This window comes from Poeciliopsis prolifica, unplaced genomic scaffold (assembly GCF_027474105.1).
Source record: "Poeciliopsis prolifica strain line A6 unplaced genomic scaffold, Auburn_PproV2 SCAFFOLD029, whole genome shotgun sequence".
NCBI lineage: Eukaryota > Metazoa > Chordata > Actinopteri > Cyprinodontiformes > Poeciliidae > Poeciliopsis > Poeciliopsis prolifica.
Window position 1 is genome coordinate 6207629 of NW_026562404.1, and position 14338 is coordinate 6221966.

Genomic DNA, 14338 nt, shown 5'->3' on the forward strand with positions numbered 1-14338 from the left:
TGAATACAAATACACAACAGTTTTCCGATAATCTCTGGAAATACGAACGGTGTCTTTGTTTTTGTTTTGTTTTTCTCCACTTCACACTTAATTAGTACTTTGTACTGTTTTGTATATCAGATAAAATCCAAACCAAATACACTCGAGTTTCTTTGCATGGTCAAAAGAACTTAGTGAGCATTCAATTTCATGTTTCACATACGGTACTTTTTATTAAACACAGGGCATCAATCAAGGTAATTTAGTAAATGTTTTTTTTCTTTAAAAAGCAGTGCAGTGATTCAACAAAAGATATTTTCTCGATTTTTATAAAAGCAGTGATTAAGTTAAAACCGATCAAACCTGAGAAGAATGTCCCTGGATTTTATGTAACTCTAGTTGTCATCAGGAAGTGTAATCAGAAGCTAATGTTTCCTGTGATTAGCAGTTGAGCTCTTATTGGTACAATTCCTCTGTCTTTGTGCTCTGGTCTTTGGCTAAATGTTGACCTTCAAACTATGCTTCTGGATGACATTACTTGAATGCTGAGATTGTTTCTGATCTTTAATACTGAACAGTATTTGTTTTTATCCAGGACAACTGTAATGTAATGATGCTCTTCAAGTTTCCCAGGTAGTCGTCCTCCCTCTTTCGCTCTCTCTTCTGCTCACATGTCATTCCTCCACTCGGGGTCCAGTTGCTGTTGAACAACACTCTCAGCAGTCTCAACTGGGATGGAGAAACATTCAAAAGTCACGTTTACACAATAACGCGGGCCTTTATTTGACTGAATTTAAAAAGACAGATGAAATGTGTTTTACTTTCAGCCTCAATGCTGATGAAGAGTGCAGACAGTTTGGCCACGATCTCCTCCTCGTCTTCCTCAGCGTGTGAGAAACCGCTGTAGCCTCTCTCTTCTTTGCAGTACTCAATGAAGCTGCAGACAAGAGACAGAGACAAAGCAAAATGAATTTTATTCAGCATAATCTGATTTAGTTTCTTTAATGTGAAAATGAGAAACGTGTATGCGTGAAATATACCTGGCCCAGTTAGGATCTGCGCTCAACATTAAGGGGTTTCCCACCACAATCAGCAGAGCTTTGGCTCGAGTCACAGCCACGTTGAACCTCTGGACAAACAAAGAGTCAAGACGACGTGCGGACATTTGAGTCGAGCGCACCTCGTGTGTGTGTGTGTGTTTTAGTTACCTTCTCGTTCTTGATAAAGCCCAGGCTGAACTTTTTGTCAAAGTCCATGTAGTTGGCACTGCTTCTAACGGCGGACACCAGGATTACTCTCCTCTCCTGGCCTTGGAACTCCTCCACTGAACCAACCTGACACACACACACACACACAATTTAAACTAACAGTAGTCCAGCATCACCAACTGGATCAATAGCTGTTTTACAAAAATAATAGGAATTATTCTTTTGTATATTTTTGTAGCTGCTCTGCATCAAACTAGTCCGGTCAGGATGCCTCCTGGAATTTTACCTCCCCTATTATAAACTCAATACTGAATATCTGAACACACTTTAAAGCTCCATAATCTCCTCACATAATAGAGGAAAAAAATGTTACCTTCAGAGTCCTCATGTCTGGACGTTTTAAGTCCTTCCCAACTTTTTCCAAGGCTTGTCGGATTTTCTGAACCTGTGTTATGTAAAGAAATAAAACAGCAGTGCCATTCAGTGTTTACAACACCAGATTGGTGTTTGTTATAGAACGGCCATTTATGTTCCAGAAATCAAGCGGTCGTCATTCATAGATTGTCTTTGGACACAATTCACACCTGTTTCCTGTAGGGGGCGATGATGCCTATATCTTTGGGAGCAATTTTAGCCACTCCTTTCTTCCCTTGCGACTCCAGCAGTTTTCTCACGTAGTCCATTAACACCTCCACTTCTGCAACATTGAAGAACGAAGGGCTGGTGGACTCACGAGCATCAATACCGGCAACCCCATGAAAAATTATTGGGAAGCCCTGAAAGATACACAGAAAGGCTTTGTTAAAATAACCTGAATCCCTGTGGGAAACCAAGATCATAGGAAGCTCAGTTTCCACCTAGCTTCTATCTGAAAACACTTCAGTCAGTGAAATACAGTATTTTGGTAAGAAGGAACTTTCTATTTTACCACAAACATTTGATTCATAATTGATCCATCTGCAACAATTCAAACAAAACAAACCTTTTATTCTATTCTTTTCAAGCAAAGTTTTCATCCTGATAGAGGTAGTTTGAATCTAACTTAGTATTTAAAGTGCAAGGAGAACAAGTAATTAAAATACTTCTTCTGATGACAGTAACAATATTCATGTAGTTTTTTTTTTTTTTTTATCTCACTTTTCTTTATCTCCCTCTTATGAGGGAGTGGTGAGCTTTAGCAGCAACTGTGTTCATAAATGATAGTGTAGTGCCACCCAGCTGTGAATGTGTGGCACCTGGAGTAAAACATTTCTCTTCAGCAGTTTTTTATGATAACATTCCAAAATGAATATTTTTTTTCTTTATCTGTACGATCCTCTCTTCACTCTAAATTCAAAATGAAATGAATAAGGAACATGCTATCTATATGTTTTCAGACTCAGAATTAAAGTGCAGTAGTTTGATACATTTAGAGAATTTTTTGAGGGATCACTGGTATTCAACCTGCATATTAACAGAATTTGTTTTACCAATTTTGATCACTGTCTTAATAGTAGCTGCATTGCTGTCAAGGCGCCTTTTTAATAAATTGACATTTTTAGACTGCTTTTAACCATACAAACACCTATCTATATTTTCCAACTGCTGCAAGATGGCGGAGTAGCTGTAGTACATTTAGTTTTAACAAATACAAAAGATATTTTAGTTTTCCATTCTGCGTTCACTCAATTATTTTAGTATAATTTCTGTATTTTCTGCACAAAAACATGTTTTTCTAATCTCTACAACAATTTTTGGAGATTATAGTTATCTCTCTTGGATAGTGTCTCTCTGGAGCGCTTCTTCCAATTCAACTGCTTCGAAATGCACTTGGCTCTGTGTGTGTGTGTTTTGATGGCAGAATAAATACCTGCTTTGGAAGGTATTCCCATCTGCAGTAGAAGTTGCGTGAATACTCCTCGGCACAAGCCTGCAGCTCTCCTTCATAGAAGAGCTCATTGGGGATCTTGAGAATGGCAGGATGAGACCTGAAAGGGACGCATTGAAAGGTGTCTTCTGAAAACCCGGCGCAGATTCTTCCAGTTGCATTAAGCATCGCGTTCTGACTCACCTGTAGTTGCGCAGCAGCTTGGTCACGAAGCTGTTGTTGTAGACGCCACCACTCTTCTGGTACAGAGGGAAATCGGTCATCAAGCGCTCCAACAGAGACATTCCTGCAGACAGCACAGTATAAGATGAAGAGTGTCTCTGTCAGCTGTCTTTGTTTCGAAATGTTGTATTTTCTAAATTTCAATAATCCAAACGTTCTTATAGATTTTGAAGCAAAATGCTAACATCTATATTTGTGCAAATAAAGTAAATAAATATAATAAACAAGTGAGTCGTAAGCTCTGCAACTTTTGGCCCAGTTATGAAAAATATGTTTTTTTTTTGCTTCATGCTTTTTGTTATTGAGAATATTAGTTTTTAATATGAGAAGAAAGTATAAAAATGCATTTAGTTTTTCAGAGAAATTGGTATTAGTAGGTCAGTGCTTTACATAATCCGGGATTGGATATTGACCACGAAATCTCTGATCAGTCCATCTCCACTTCTTACCCATTCTGTATTTCAGTGCAAAAGGAGATCTGAGGATGGGTCCGAGCTGCTTGGGGTCTCCAGCTAGGACAAGCTGTCCAGTCTCAGTGTTTAGCAATCCTATGTGACACAGAAAAAAAAAAAAAGCAAAAGTAAAACATGTTAAAAGAACTATCAATAAATTAAATCCCATTATGGAAAACGCTCCAGATTGTGCTGTTACCTGCCAGGGGGACTAAACACTCCGTCTCCACGGCGTGTCCAGCCTCGTCCACAAAAATGTGAGTGAAATGTCCAGAAGGAATGCCGCCTGTCACAAACCTGCGATATTGAAATGGGTAGAAAATCACATTGTCGAAATCCATTCGTGACATTAAATGTTGGTGACTTTTGGTTAGAATATAGGCAGAAAAAGCGCAGATTAGCAAGATATTCAGCTCTGAAAGTTATGATCTACCTTCCAGCAGTTAACAGGGTGGTGACAATAATTCTGAACTCCATCAGCTTCTCTTTTGCAGGAAAAATATAAGAATCTCCTGAGAGGTTAGAGCATGTCTGTGGAGCAACATAACCACAACATATATGAATGCAGTGACGTCAACAGTATGCGACCAAAGAAACGCAAAAACAAAACTGCAGCTTCAGTTTGTCCCAAACTGAAGCTGCAGGAATGGCTCTGAACATTAATTTTTGTCCAAGAATGAGCTATTCGGCAGAAATAAGTGAGTGAGTTAAACTGTCAATCAGCGCTGACCTTCAGGTGCTCAGGGACGGCTTTTGGGTCCCGGCTGGAGGCGTACAATCGGAAGATTTTGTGCTCGTCTACATGCTCGCGAATCTTGCTGCACAACAGATCAGCGGCGCTGTTGGAGGGAGCGCAGGCCAGGATGTGGCAGAACATTTGGGTCTTCTCGATCTGCTTGATGGCCTCCACCAAAGTGACAGTTTTACCTTAACAGGCCGTAAAATTCAAAATGATATCAAATAAATAAATAAGTAAAAAAAGAGTAAAAGTGCATACTTTTGCTGAAATGAATAGCAAATTCAAGTTTTCACATCTTTTGACATTTCATACTGTTTTGTTATATTTCTACTTTACCCTGATTGTATTCAGTTAACATAACTTGATTCCCTCCATAAAATATTGTGAGTATACAGATAAGTGTTCTGAAGGTCTTTTATATACATAATTTCCATTATGTAGGAAGAAACTTGCATCATAATATGCAGAATCTTTTGTTAGTATAAGATCATTGCCCTTAAACATTTCAACATGTGGCGATTCAGCAGAATTGACAACTGCTTCATCAGTTACCTACATGTACTGTAATTTCAATCTCTGTCATTTTTTTTTTCTTTTTTTAATTACAACATGGAAATGAACTACACAAAGACGGAAGGAGCACATGTCTACTTGTTTGCTTCACCTGTTCCTGGTGGGCCAAACACAAGGTACGGCGCAGGCCTGGATGAACCGGCAACGATGTGCTGCACAGCTTGATACTGCTCTGGGTTTTTCTCCAGCTGATAATCAAACAGGCTGTCAGGAAACAGAAAAAGGAAATGAATTGTGTTCTTAGTGGCATGAAAGCAGCTTGACCTCATCCACACAGTCTGTTTTTGACCTCCTCTGCCATGGTGTGCGCAAGCAGACTGATTCTTACCTTGAGGAACAGACATTCTCTCACACTTGATCAAGGAGCCCCCTGATTGTTATTGTAGAACTGCTTGGCCTGTGACAACACTGTCTTTGTTGAGACTATTCTGATGATACTGGTGGAGCACTATCACAAAGGAGGCATCCTTTAAAATACCTCCTTAATATCTGTGCCAACTTACCCTTTATTCAGCATAATATTATTGAGGTTGAATCTTAAGTTCACAGCATGCTTAAGCTGAAACACGTGTTTTTGGTGCAAACTCAGGGGGAAAAAAAGAGTTATATGGAGATGCTTACGTGAGTTTGGGGAGATCAGGTTCCTCAGGTGGCATTGAGGGTGCAGCAGGAAACAGCACACTGCTCAGCTTGTGGCTCTTTGCGAATTCTGCAGCTCTGTGCTGGAGGCGCACAATCAGGCGGTTGAGGGTGAACTCAACGTTGAACTTTATCCCTTCAATCAAGCTGAAGTCTTTGCCCTTCATGTATCGATTCAGCAATCTGCGATGACACAGAGGGAGTCGTTTCAGAGTCGTGGACTGCTTGTCTTTTTGCTGTTGCTGAGAGTCTCAGTCTTACTCCGAGGCAAAGCCCAGTTTGACGCTGTCCAGCTGCACGCTGTGAACATAGCCGCGGTATTTCACTATCTTTTCTCCCTGGGGGTACACCAGCAGCGAATCCCCCCGCAGCACAGAGGGACGGTTCTCAGAGACGCCGGGCACCTGGGAGGAGAACAGGAAGTCCCATTTCACTGATTTTGATCAATTAAACTAATGTTGACTAAGAGAATATAGTTCACTAAATCTTTTTTTTTAAATCAGTGCATTCTCTAAACACAAATGTCACTACTTTTACATTTATTTCAACTTTACAATATTTAAGTACCTTTTTTTTAATCATACAAAATCACTTACAACTTTTTAGCTTTAAATTAAGAAAACGTGTTGTTGCCAGAAATCTAATTATGGAAGCTTGTGGGTGTATGAAATTTGTAATTTATAAAGGTTAAAGGTCATTCAAGTTATTAATTGCTATTTACATTATTACATCAAGGTAATGCTTAATGTTTAAAAAGAGAACAAATAATCATAATTCATTTAAGTGGCAACAAAAGGTTTAACAAGGCTAAATAAAGTAGCACTTTATTTAAAAACTGACAAGGAGACACTCTCATAAACATGACACAACACTGTTAGGACCATGTTGGAGACTTATGAATGTTTATGACTGAAGACTCCTTCATGTTTCTGACACTGCCATGTAAGCCTTAAGCTTCAAATAAAATGTTTCCACATGTTCTTATTTATTTAAATAATGGAATTCAGTGGCATTTTCTTAACAATAGGAAACTGCACATTAGGATTATAAATGAAATGTAATGTTAACCAATTTTTGAAGGCACTGTCTGCCTTCAAAAATTGTTTCCATTCCAGTCTCCAACATCACCACACTCACTAAAGCCCAGTAAGTCTTCTACTCTGCTGAGACATGCAATTTAAAAACCTTTAGAACTTTAGAAATACGATAAAGACTTTGCTGGACCTTTTTTTTTTCTTGTCATCCTTTATTTCTCCTGGACAATATCACCAAGATTAAAAATCTCTTTTGCAAGAGAATCCTGGCCAAGATTGGCAGACTTTGAAGGACCACCCTTTTCTTCAGAGGCAGAAGAAGTTGTATAATTTCCTATAATATCTGATCACAGCGACTGGATCGCAGTCATACCTCCAGAACAAGAAGTTTTGGGTTGTTTAAGTCTCTCTGTAGCTGAGCGAACTCTTTGTCTTCGTTTGGAATGTTGTATTTCCTGATGTCACACTCCATCTGAAGTTCCTCCAGGTACAACAGTAGCTGGAACTTCTTGGTGTAATTCTCCCAGCTCAAAGGACTCTCCAAAACCTTCCTTCAAAAAGCAAACAAAAAAAAGATGGTTGAACGCATTGGAGCCAATATCTTTGTTTTCTTTTTTTAGTGCTCAATCTCTTGTCAATTTACTTTTCCTCACTGAAGACATAGCGCTGCTTCAGCTGATTGATGAGCTGGTTCATGATCGGTGGAATGCGATATGCTTTTAACTCAACCACATTTCTCAGCTGCATGACAGAGAGGCTGTTAGGGGAACAAAGAAAAATAAATAGATACAATAAAATCCTCAATTTGGTGAAAGTGGGAACAAGGCAAAAAGAGCATTTGTTGCAATAGATCCACGCTCATTTAATTCTGTCAAGATGTTTTTTGCTCTCCCAAATTTCAGGTATAACATAAACCAGCATAAACATTTTTATAATAATCACAATGATTAAAACTCTCCACTTGACCTCATGCTAAAATGGACAGACATAATGCAATCGTGTTAGGTGTTATTTTCTCCCTGCAAGGACATCACAAAATGTAAAAACAAGTCGTTGTTCTGATTTTTAATTGAAAGTTTCTGACACATTCTCAACTCAGAGAGTGACTAATCCAGACAATAATTCCCAATAATTTCTTCTTCAACCAAAGTTTCATAAAATATTTTGAAAGGATACCTTTAAAAAAAATAAATTTATCAACTTTTGGTCATTCATATAAACATATATTGAGTAAAAATGAGCTGGGTAAAGGTTCGTACCCCTCTGGCGGCTGCCCGTCGATGATCCTGTAATCATGGTCAGGGGTGAAAGCTGGGAGGGATTGAGGCTTATAGGGAGCCACAGGACCGAGCTCCAGTCCTAACGAAGTTATGCACCGGGCCTCGATGATGCGCACGATGTGGAAAGCAGTGGTGGTGGGCTCCAGATCGGGTTTGAACTCGAATGCCAGCGTAGCTGGAAAATAACCGACTAGTTCACTGCGGATGCGGACCTCTATTTCATAGCTGTCACCTGAGAGCAGAACAAAATAGGTTACTGGTTTTGTTACACCCTTTATGATTTGCTGTTGTTGTTCTTAAATCATCTATGTAAATAAAAATAAACTTGTTTGAAAACTTCACCTGGATTCAGACACAGGGGATTCCGCTTTGTTACACTTTTTTCATCAGACAGGCTAAGATACTGAAGCCAGTGCAGCGGAGTGTAGTAGGTGAAATACACAGACTGTATTCCAGTGTTTTTCACATTCAGCTTGACCACATACTAGTAAAAAATAAAAAAAATAAAACAATTAAAGGTCTTAGGAGTTATGAAACTTCAACAGATTAGATGCTACCCAGACAAGGACAGCTGTCAAGAAACATTCATACCTCGAATGTGCTTTGTACACACAGGGAAAGTTTGCCATTCTTGAAAGGAGAGTCCGCAGTGATACTGATACCACATTTATCAGTGATCAACATGGCGAGATATCTGAGGATCCAAAAAGAGTAAAGGTTAGAAAATAACTGTGCAAGAGACAGCGGGGTGTTCATTAGATTAGTCAGAGTTCAGTAAGGATGTCAGGATTTTATTTTGCTTTGTTTCCTCGTTTACCTAAGTAAACCAGGACTCCCCGGTGTAACAGACTGCTAAGCAAAGTAGTAAAAGGATTTGTGAGGACTGAGGTGTGGAAAGTATTACAGAAGCAAGAGAAGAAATAGAAGCATTCAAAAAAATTCGAGAGGAGAACTTTGTCCACTTACTTTTCCACTCTCAGTTTGCTCATCAGATCACTGGCCATTTTTCTCCGAGCTCTGACTCCTGTTTCTGCATCGTCTGCAGAGCTGAAGTCCGTTACAGGCTCCAGGGTCGCCGGCCTGCTCCGGTTTGGTTGAGGATGATGGTTCCTGGGTGTGTGCCACTGGTCCAGGTACTGATTTCTGACCTGCAGAGATTTAGTCAGCTGTTATTTTTTTTAAGGCAACAATGAGACACTGTTATTACCTATGTGAGAGGCAATAAAGCACATGCAAAAATCTCAGACTGTGGTTGGTTTGGTTGGATGCAGGCTTTACATTTAAAGATTTTTGCTCGCTGAGTATATTACATTTTACATGTAAAAATAAATAAATAAATAAATACAAATACATGATGGCATTGCTTGAGCCAACTTGACAACCGCAAGTTAGGCAAGCTGTTAGATAAGGTGCACAGAGGAGTGTTACTGCAGATCCTTCTGGTCAACACTTTATAACCTTTTCCAATTTCAATAAAAATTTCGTCGTTACTTGTGAAACCCTGTTGGTCGCACAAAGGTTTCTCTTTCTTCGTAAACAGTCTGCTGCTGTTTCCATGCACATCCTTTTTTTCCCATTTCTAAACTGGTCAGATCACATCTTTTTCTCACTAAAAACTAAAGTACTCTAATTCAATTTTAATCTAAGTATGGTACTATTTTACTAGTTACAAAGCATTGTTATTATAATGTTGTTAATGTCATAGTTCTACATAGACGGATGCTCGAACTTTTGGCCTCAACCTCCATGAAACCATTAAGTTTGTAAATTTCAAATGGAACGTCTTGAAACATTATACATTCAACTTGATAAATAAATAAATAAATAAATAAATAAATAAATAAATAAATAAATAAATAAATAAATGAATGAATGCCTCCATGCAAACAGACACATTTACGAACCGCTGGTGTGAAGCGTATGTTGTCTTTCCGTCTGATTATTTTATTACACACTTTGAGAGCGTGAAGCACCGAACCAAAGTTTGGGTCTCTGGATCCGTTGGTTCTACAGTGGGACAAACAAACAAATAAATACAATTTTAAATAAATAAATGTCTGTCTGAATCAACAGAGCGTGCGTGTCTGGGTTTGTGTCGCTCACCTTCTCCTGAACTCGTCATTATAAATGTCTCTCAGCTGGACCCTGTCCGTGATGGACGTCCGCTCGGTCTCGTTCAGGAACTCGAAAAAGTCCAGTCCGATTTGGCACAGGGCGCGTAAGCTCATTTTAACCATGGTGGCTGAAGGGGCAAACTCAAAATAACGTCCGCTGAGTCTGGTCTGTATACGGATGTAGATGGACTCATAGAGCTGCCACCTGGAGAAAAAAAAAAAAAAAAAAAAACCTAGAGAGGATCGTTCGCTCTGTTGTTCTTTGACAGTCCGCGCGGGCGGTGCCCGGAGTGAGTCCGACGGCACAGAACGACTATTAAAGAACAAGACGAGGCCCGATGGCAAAACAAGCGCACCCAAACACTTCAAGAGTGCGGGTGAAACGAAACCTAACTTTGTAAATAGCACTTCAATGTGTGATATCATACATGAAGCAGTAAATTAAATGCCGGTGACCACGTCAGCAACAAGAATCTGATCTATCTATCCAATGTGTTTTCATAGAGAGCCTACATCTTGCAGATTCATAGGTCGTCATATGACTGAGGAGGCGTTTTAAAAATCCAAAATTCGGTTTCTCTGAGTTTTTAACTTCACATAACACAAATTAAAAAGAGAACATATGACTTCACATTATCACGTGAAAAGCAGCTGATTGCTTTACACGTGAAATTTGACACGCTCCACAGGGAGCAGGTTTGACTGGTTGAAAAGATCACGGGAAAATTGACTGGAAGGAAAACCTGTGGTGGAAAAACGTGCTCAAGCAGCAGAGATGACGAGAACATTTGAAGCACTGTGAAACAAAGCCAATTAAATAACTTGGAGATTTACCTAGCTTAGCTTTAATCAGGAGTTATTGCTTTAACAACCAACAAATGGACTTCAGCTCATGAGTCAGGGATGAGTCAAGAGAACCTCCCATGGGCCAGGAGGAAAAAGGTCTGGAGTAATACTCTGAATTACTCTGTGTAGTTCAGAGTATTGGTAAAGTGTGTGGGAGCAGGGAATCATTTAGATTTTACTTGAAAACTAGTAGGTTTCACTTACTTGGCATACTCTGTCCAAAGTTTTGGTTTTGTTTTTGAAAATAAGAACAAAATCTTTTGGTTTTGTTTTCCAAAAAATATTTCTAAAGTTAGGGTAAAATATGATTCTTTTCCCCCTTTTTTTAATGAAAAAAAAAATATTGGTTAGTCTCTTCCAAACCCAAGAAATAGTGATAAGGATAAAAATGGGCATAAGACTGAAAACCAAATTAGTCCAACTTTTGTGGCAACAGTTTATGCAGAAATAGATTTAGTGAATACTGCACTGGTTTCACATTTATTTAATGCTGTATAATACCAGCCCAGCCAAATAACCAATTTTTTTTTGTACTCATAAAGTACTTTTACATAAAGACAATAATTGCATAATGCTGAAAAATACCCTGACTGTACATCTATATGTCATAACAATACAGTTTGGAGTATTGTTGGGTTTTTGTCAGGAACTCTGATGTGATTCTGACACAATCAGCTCCTGAACAAAACACACTTTTGGGTTATTTGAAAGAAAAACAGCCAGTGTCTGTTGAAAAAACCCATCTTGGCCCTGACGGTTACAGTAGAGAGCAAATAAATTAAGTTTTTTTTATCATTATTATTTTACAACAGAAAAAGGAGTACATTTCCTCCAGAAAACTGCAATATTTGGGATTGATCTCAAAATGTAATTTTTTCTTGCATATGTTTGACTTCTGAAGCTCAGAAATTTCTGTATTTTCTAGAAGATTTTTTAGATTAATCCCCAAATTTCCGAGTTTCTTGACAGAAATGTACTCTTTCTTTTTCTACTTTTAGTGGCCCCTAATACGCTGTCTTATTACTGTCATTCATATTAGTCTATTAAGTCTACACATTTTGAGAAGTTAAATAAAAAGCTGAAATTCTCATTGTGTCTGGTAAACTTCAACAAACATCTTCAGCACAAGGTTTCCCCAGCAACTAAAATCTGCAGTTTGACTCGTGTTTGTTTTCTATTGCTCCACTAGAGGGAAACACAGACTCATTTTTCCTCACCAGGCACAGAAGAAGCTTGCTGGTTTTCCAACCCCTATCGTCCCTCTCCTCTTATAAATAAAACAAGTTCAACAAACTGTAAAATAAACAACCTGTTGCTGATTTGTGAGACAATCCCCATGTCTCTGCTCACATTGTGAGGAGAGCCTTCTTTGTTAGATTAAGTTCCTTGCTTTGTGCTGTCACAACAGAAAGAGGGGAATCTTTTAGTTATCAATAATACCAGTATTTCAGAGATCATAAGATCTTGATTGTTCTCCTAAACAAGAGTTATGCCGTATGACAAAAATGTCATATAAGTGTTTTTTTTACATCATAGGTGTGCTCTATCCAAAGTTAAGTAACTTTATAACATGTTTTATGATGTCATAAACACTTTGGCTCAAATTAGGTTGTTTGTACAACACAGAAAACTGATTTTACTTAAAAGGTAACTAACCTCAGAGAAGAAGTTGAAGTTTCTGAACTCTATCTCATTGGTTTGATATGCTCTCGATAACATTTTGTCCTATGATTAGTCCAGGAATAATGTAAAATAGACATTAAAATGTTTTTAGGCCAACATTTGAAGGATTTAAGCTTGGCATTAGTTTTTTAAAGCAGATATTTAAAATATGTTATTTGGAGAGAATGTTAAAAATGCTCTCACTCCTTTCAAATTGTCAAATTGTCTCGTGATTTAAGACATTAGTTCAGAATAATTGATTTCAAACTTTGTTTCGCCGTTAGTGAAACCCATATATTGTGCAAATCAATTGAAATCAAGCCTGCACGGGAAAAAATGTTAAGTACATAGATAAAGCTGTAACAATTAGGATGCGTGCAAAAGTTTGGACACCCTGGTTTTATACCTTTTTTATGGCTCCTCTTTAGGACCCAACAGATCCGAAACTTACAGGCATCTGCTCAGTGGACAGACTACAATTTTATCATCACAGTGAGTCTAATCTCCAAAACAATAAAATGATGGGTTGAACACTGCTGACATAGCTCTAAACCACTAACACTATTCACATGGAAAGTGAATAAATATAAATAAATGACATGCTTTATGTTCAAGGACAAATGCGTCAGGAATTGCTTTAATACCAGTGTCGATGTCAACTTTACTAACATCACACTTATTAAACAAACAGGAGTTACATCAAAAACGAGAAATATGCAGGATCAAATAAAAGCTGACTCACAGGGTAGGTCATAAAACCTAACAAACGTGAAGATTAAAAGTAAAGTGAAATGAGTACAAATGTAATTTTATAAAACCTAAAAAGACAGAGTCAGTCTTCCTGGCTAAGTGTGGCTTCGAAACTCCTTGGGCTGGGTTTGTTTGACAGAAAATCTTCCGAACAAGTGGAGGTGTTTGTTTACACTGTGCGAGGATCTGTTTGTGTGTTTCTGTCTTCCTGTCAATGTGTTTGACCACATCTGAGGTTAAAGCTAAACTCTGTCCACTGGCTCACTCATTTGGATTTTCTTACTGTATCTAATTGGACTCAGGCACAACCTCAGACCCCACATGACTGCCTGCATGCGGCGCTTGTGTCGCTTTGATGGCACAGTACATATGTACATATTCATTTAATAACACGTCCATGCATTTGTGTGTTTTTGTGCATATGCGTTAGCGATCCACAGGGACCAATAAATGGCTTAAGTGGCCACAGCTGCAGCACCATGGAAACGGGGTGTTTAAATGGAGGCGCATTACGGGCTAAAGCACAGGGTAATGACCGCTTTGGCTGTCGGAATGCCTTGATCTTATCACCATAGCAAGAGGGGATGCTCCCACTTTCTGATGGTCTAATAGCCTCGACTCTCTAATAGACAGGCTGCCCGGGCCACTGAGGTCATCCGGAAACATAGAGACCTGGGAGCAAAAGCTCACCATATCTGAGTGCAATTCTCTGGTGAAAGTCCATTGTGCCAAAAATCTCAGGGAGAGGTAATGTTTTACTTTTGCAATTTGAATATAATAAATGCCATCTTTTTTTGTTTTCCCTTTTTTGTTTGGAAATGTCAATTTTAACTCCGGCCTATTTGTTCACGTGTTTTGTGCAAAACTGGTAAGACGATCTTTGATAGTTTGTGGTGTGCGTGTGTGTGTGTGTGTGTCCATCTGGAGGTGTGTGAGTGAACGCTGCACTTTATCTCAGTCAATGAGTGAGTGG

General features: G+C 38.7%; 1 protein-coding gene across 1 annotated transcript; it reads right to left on the reverse strand.

Annotated features, from left to right (window-relative positions):
- Nucleotides 1-38: 38 nt before the first annotated feature.
- On the reverse strand, nt 39-10297 carry LOC129372329 (putative helicase mov-10-B.1). The gene is made up of 23 exons (XM_055049560.1): nt 10097-10297; nt 9898-10000; nt 8960-9141; nt 8585-8687; nt 8336-8477; nt 7973-8225; nt 7357-7470; nt 7087-7264; nt 5941-6083; nt 5662-5862; nt 5132-5244; nt 4459-4655; nt 4162-4259; nt 3928-4025; nt 3726-3824; nt 3238-3340; nt 3037-3154; nt 1772-1963; nt 1561-1632; nt 1188-1313; nt 1020-1108; nt 801-916; nt 39-708 (listed from the first exon to the last, which is right to left on the reverse strand). The coding sequence occupies exons 1-23, from the start codon at nt 10228-10230 to the stop codon at nt 647-649; spliced, it is 3036 nt and encodes a 1011-aa protein (XP_054905535.1). The 5' UTR covers nt 10231-10297; the 3' UTR covers nt 39-646.
- Nucleotides 10298-14338: the final 4041 nt, after the last annotated feature.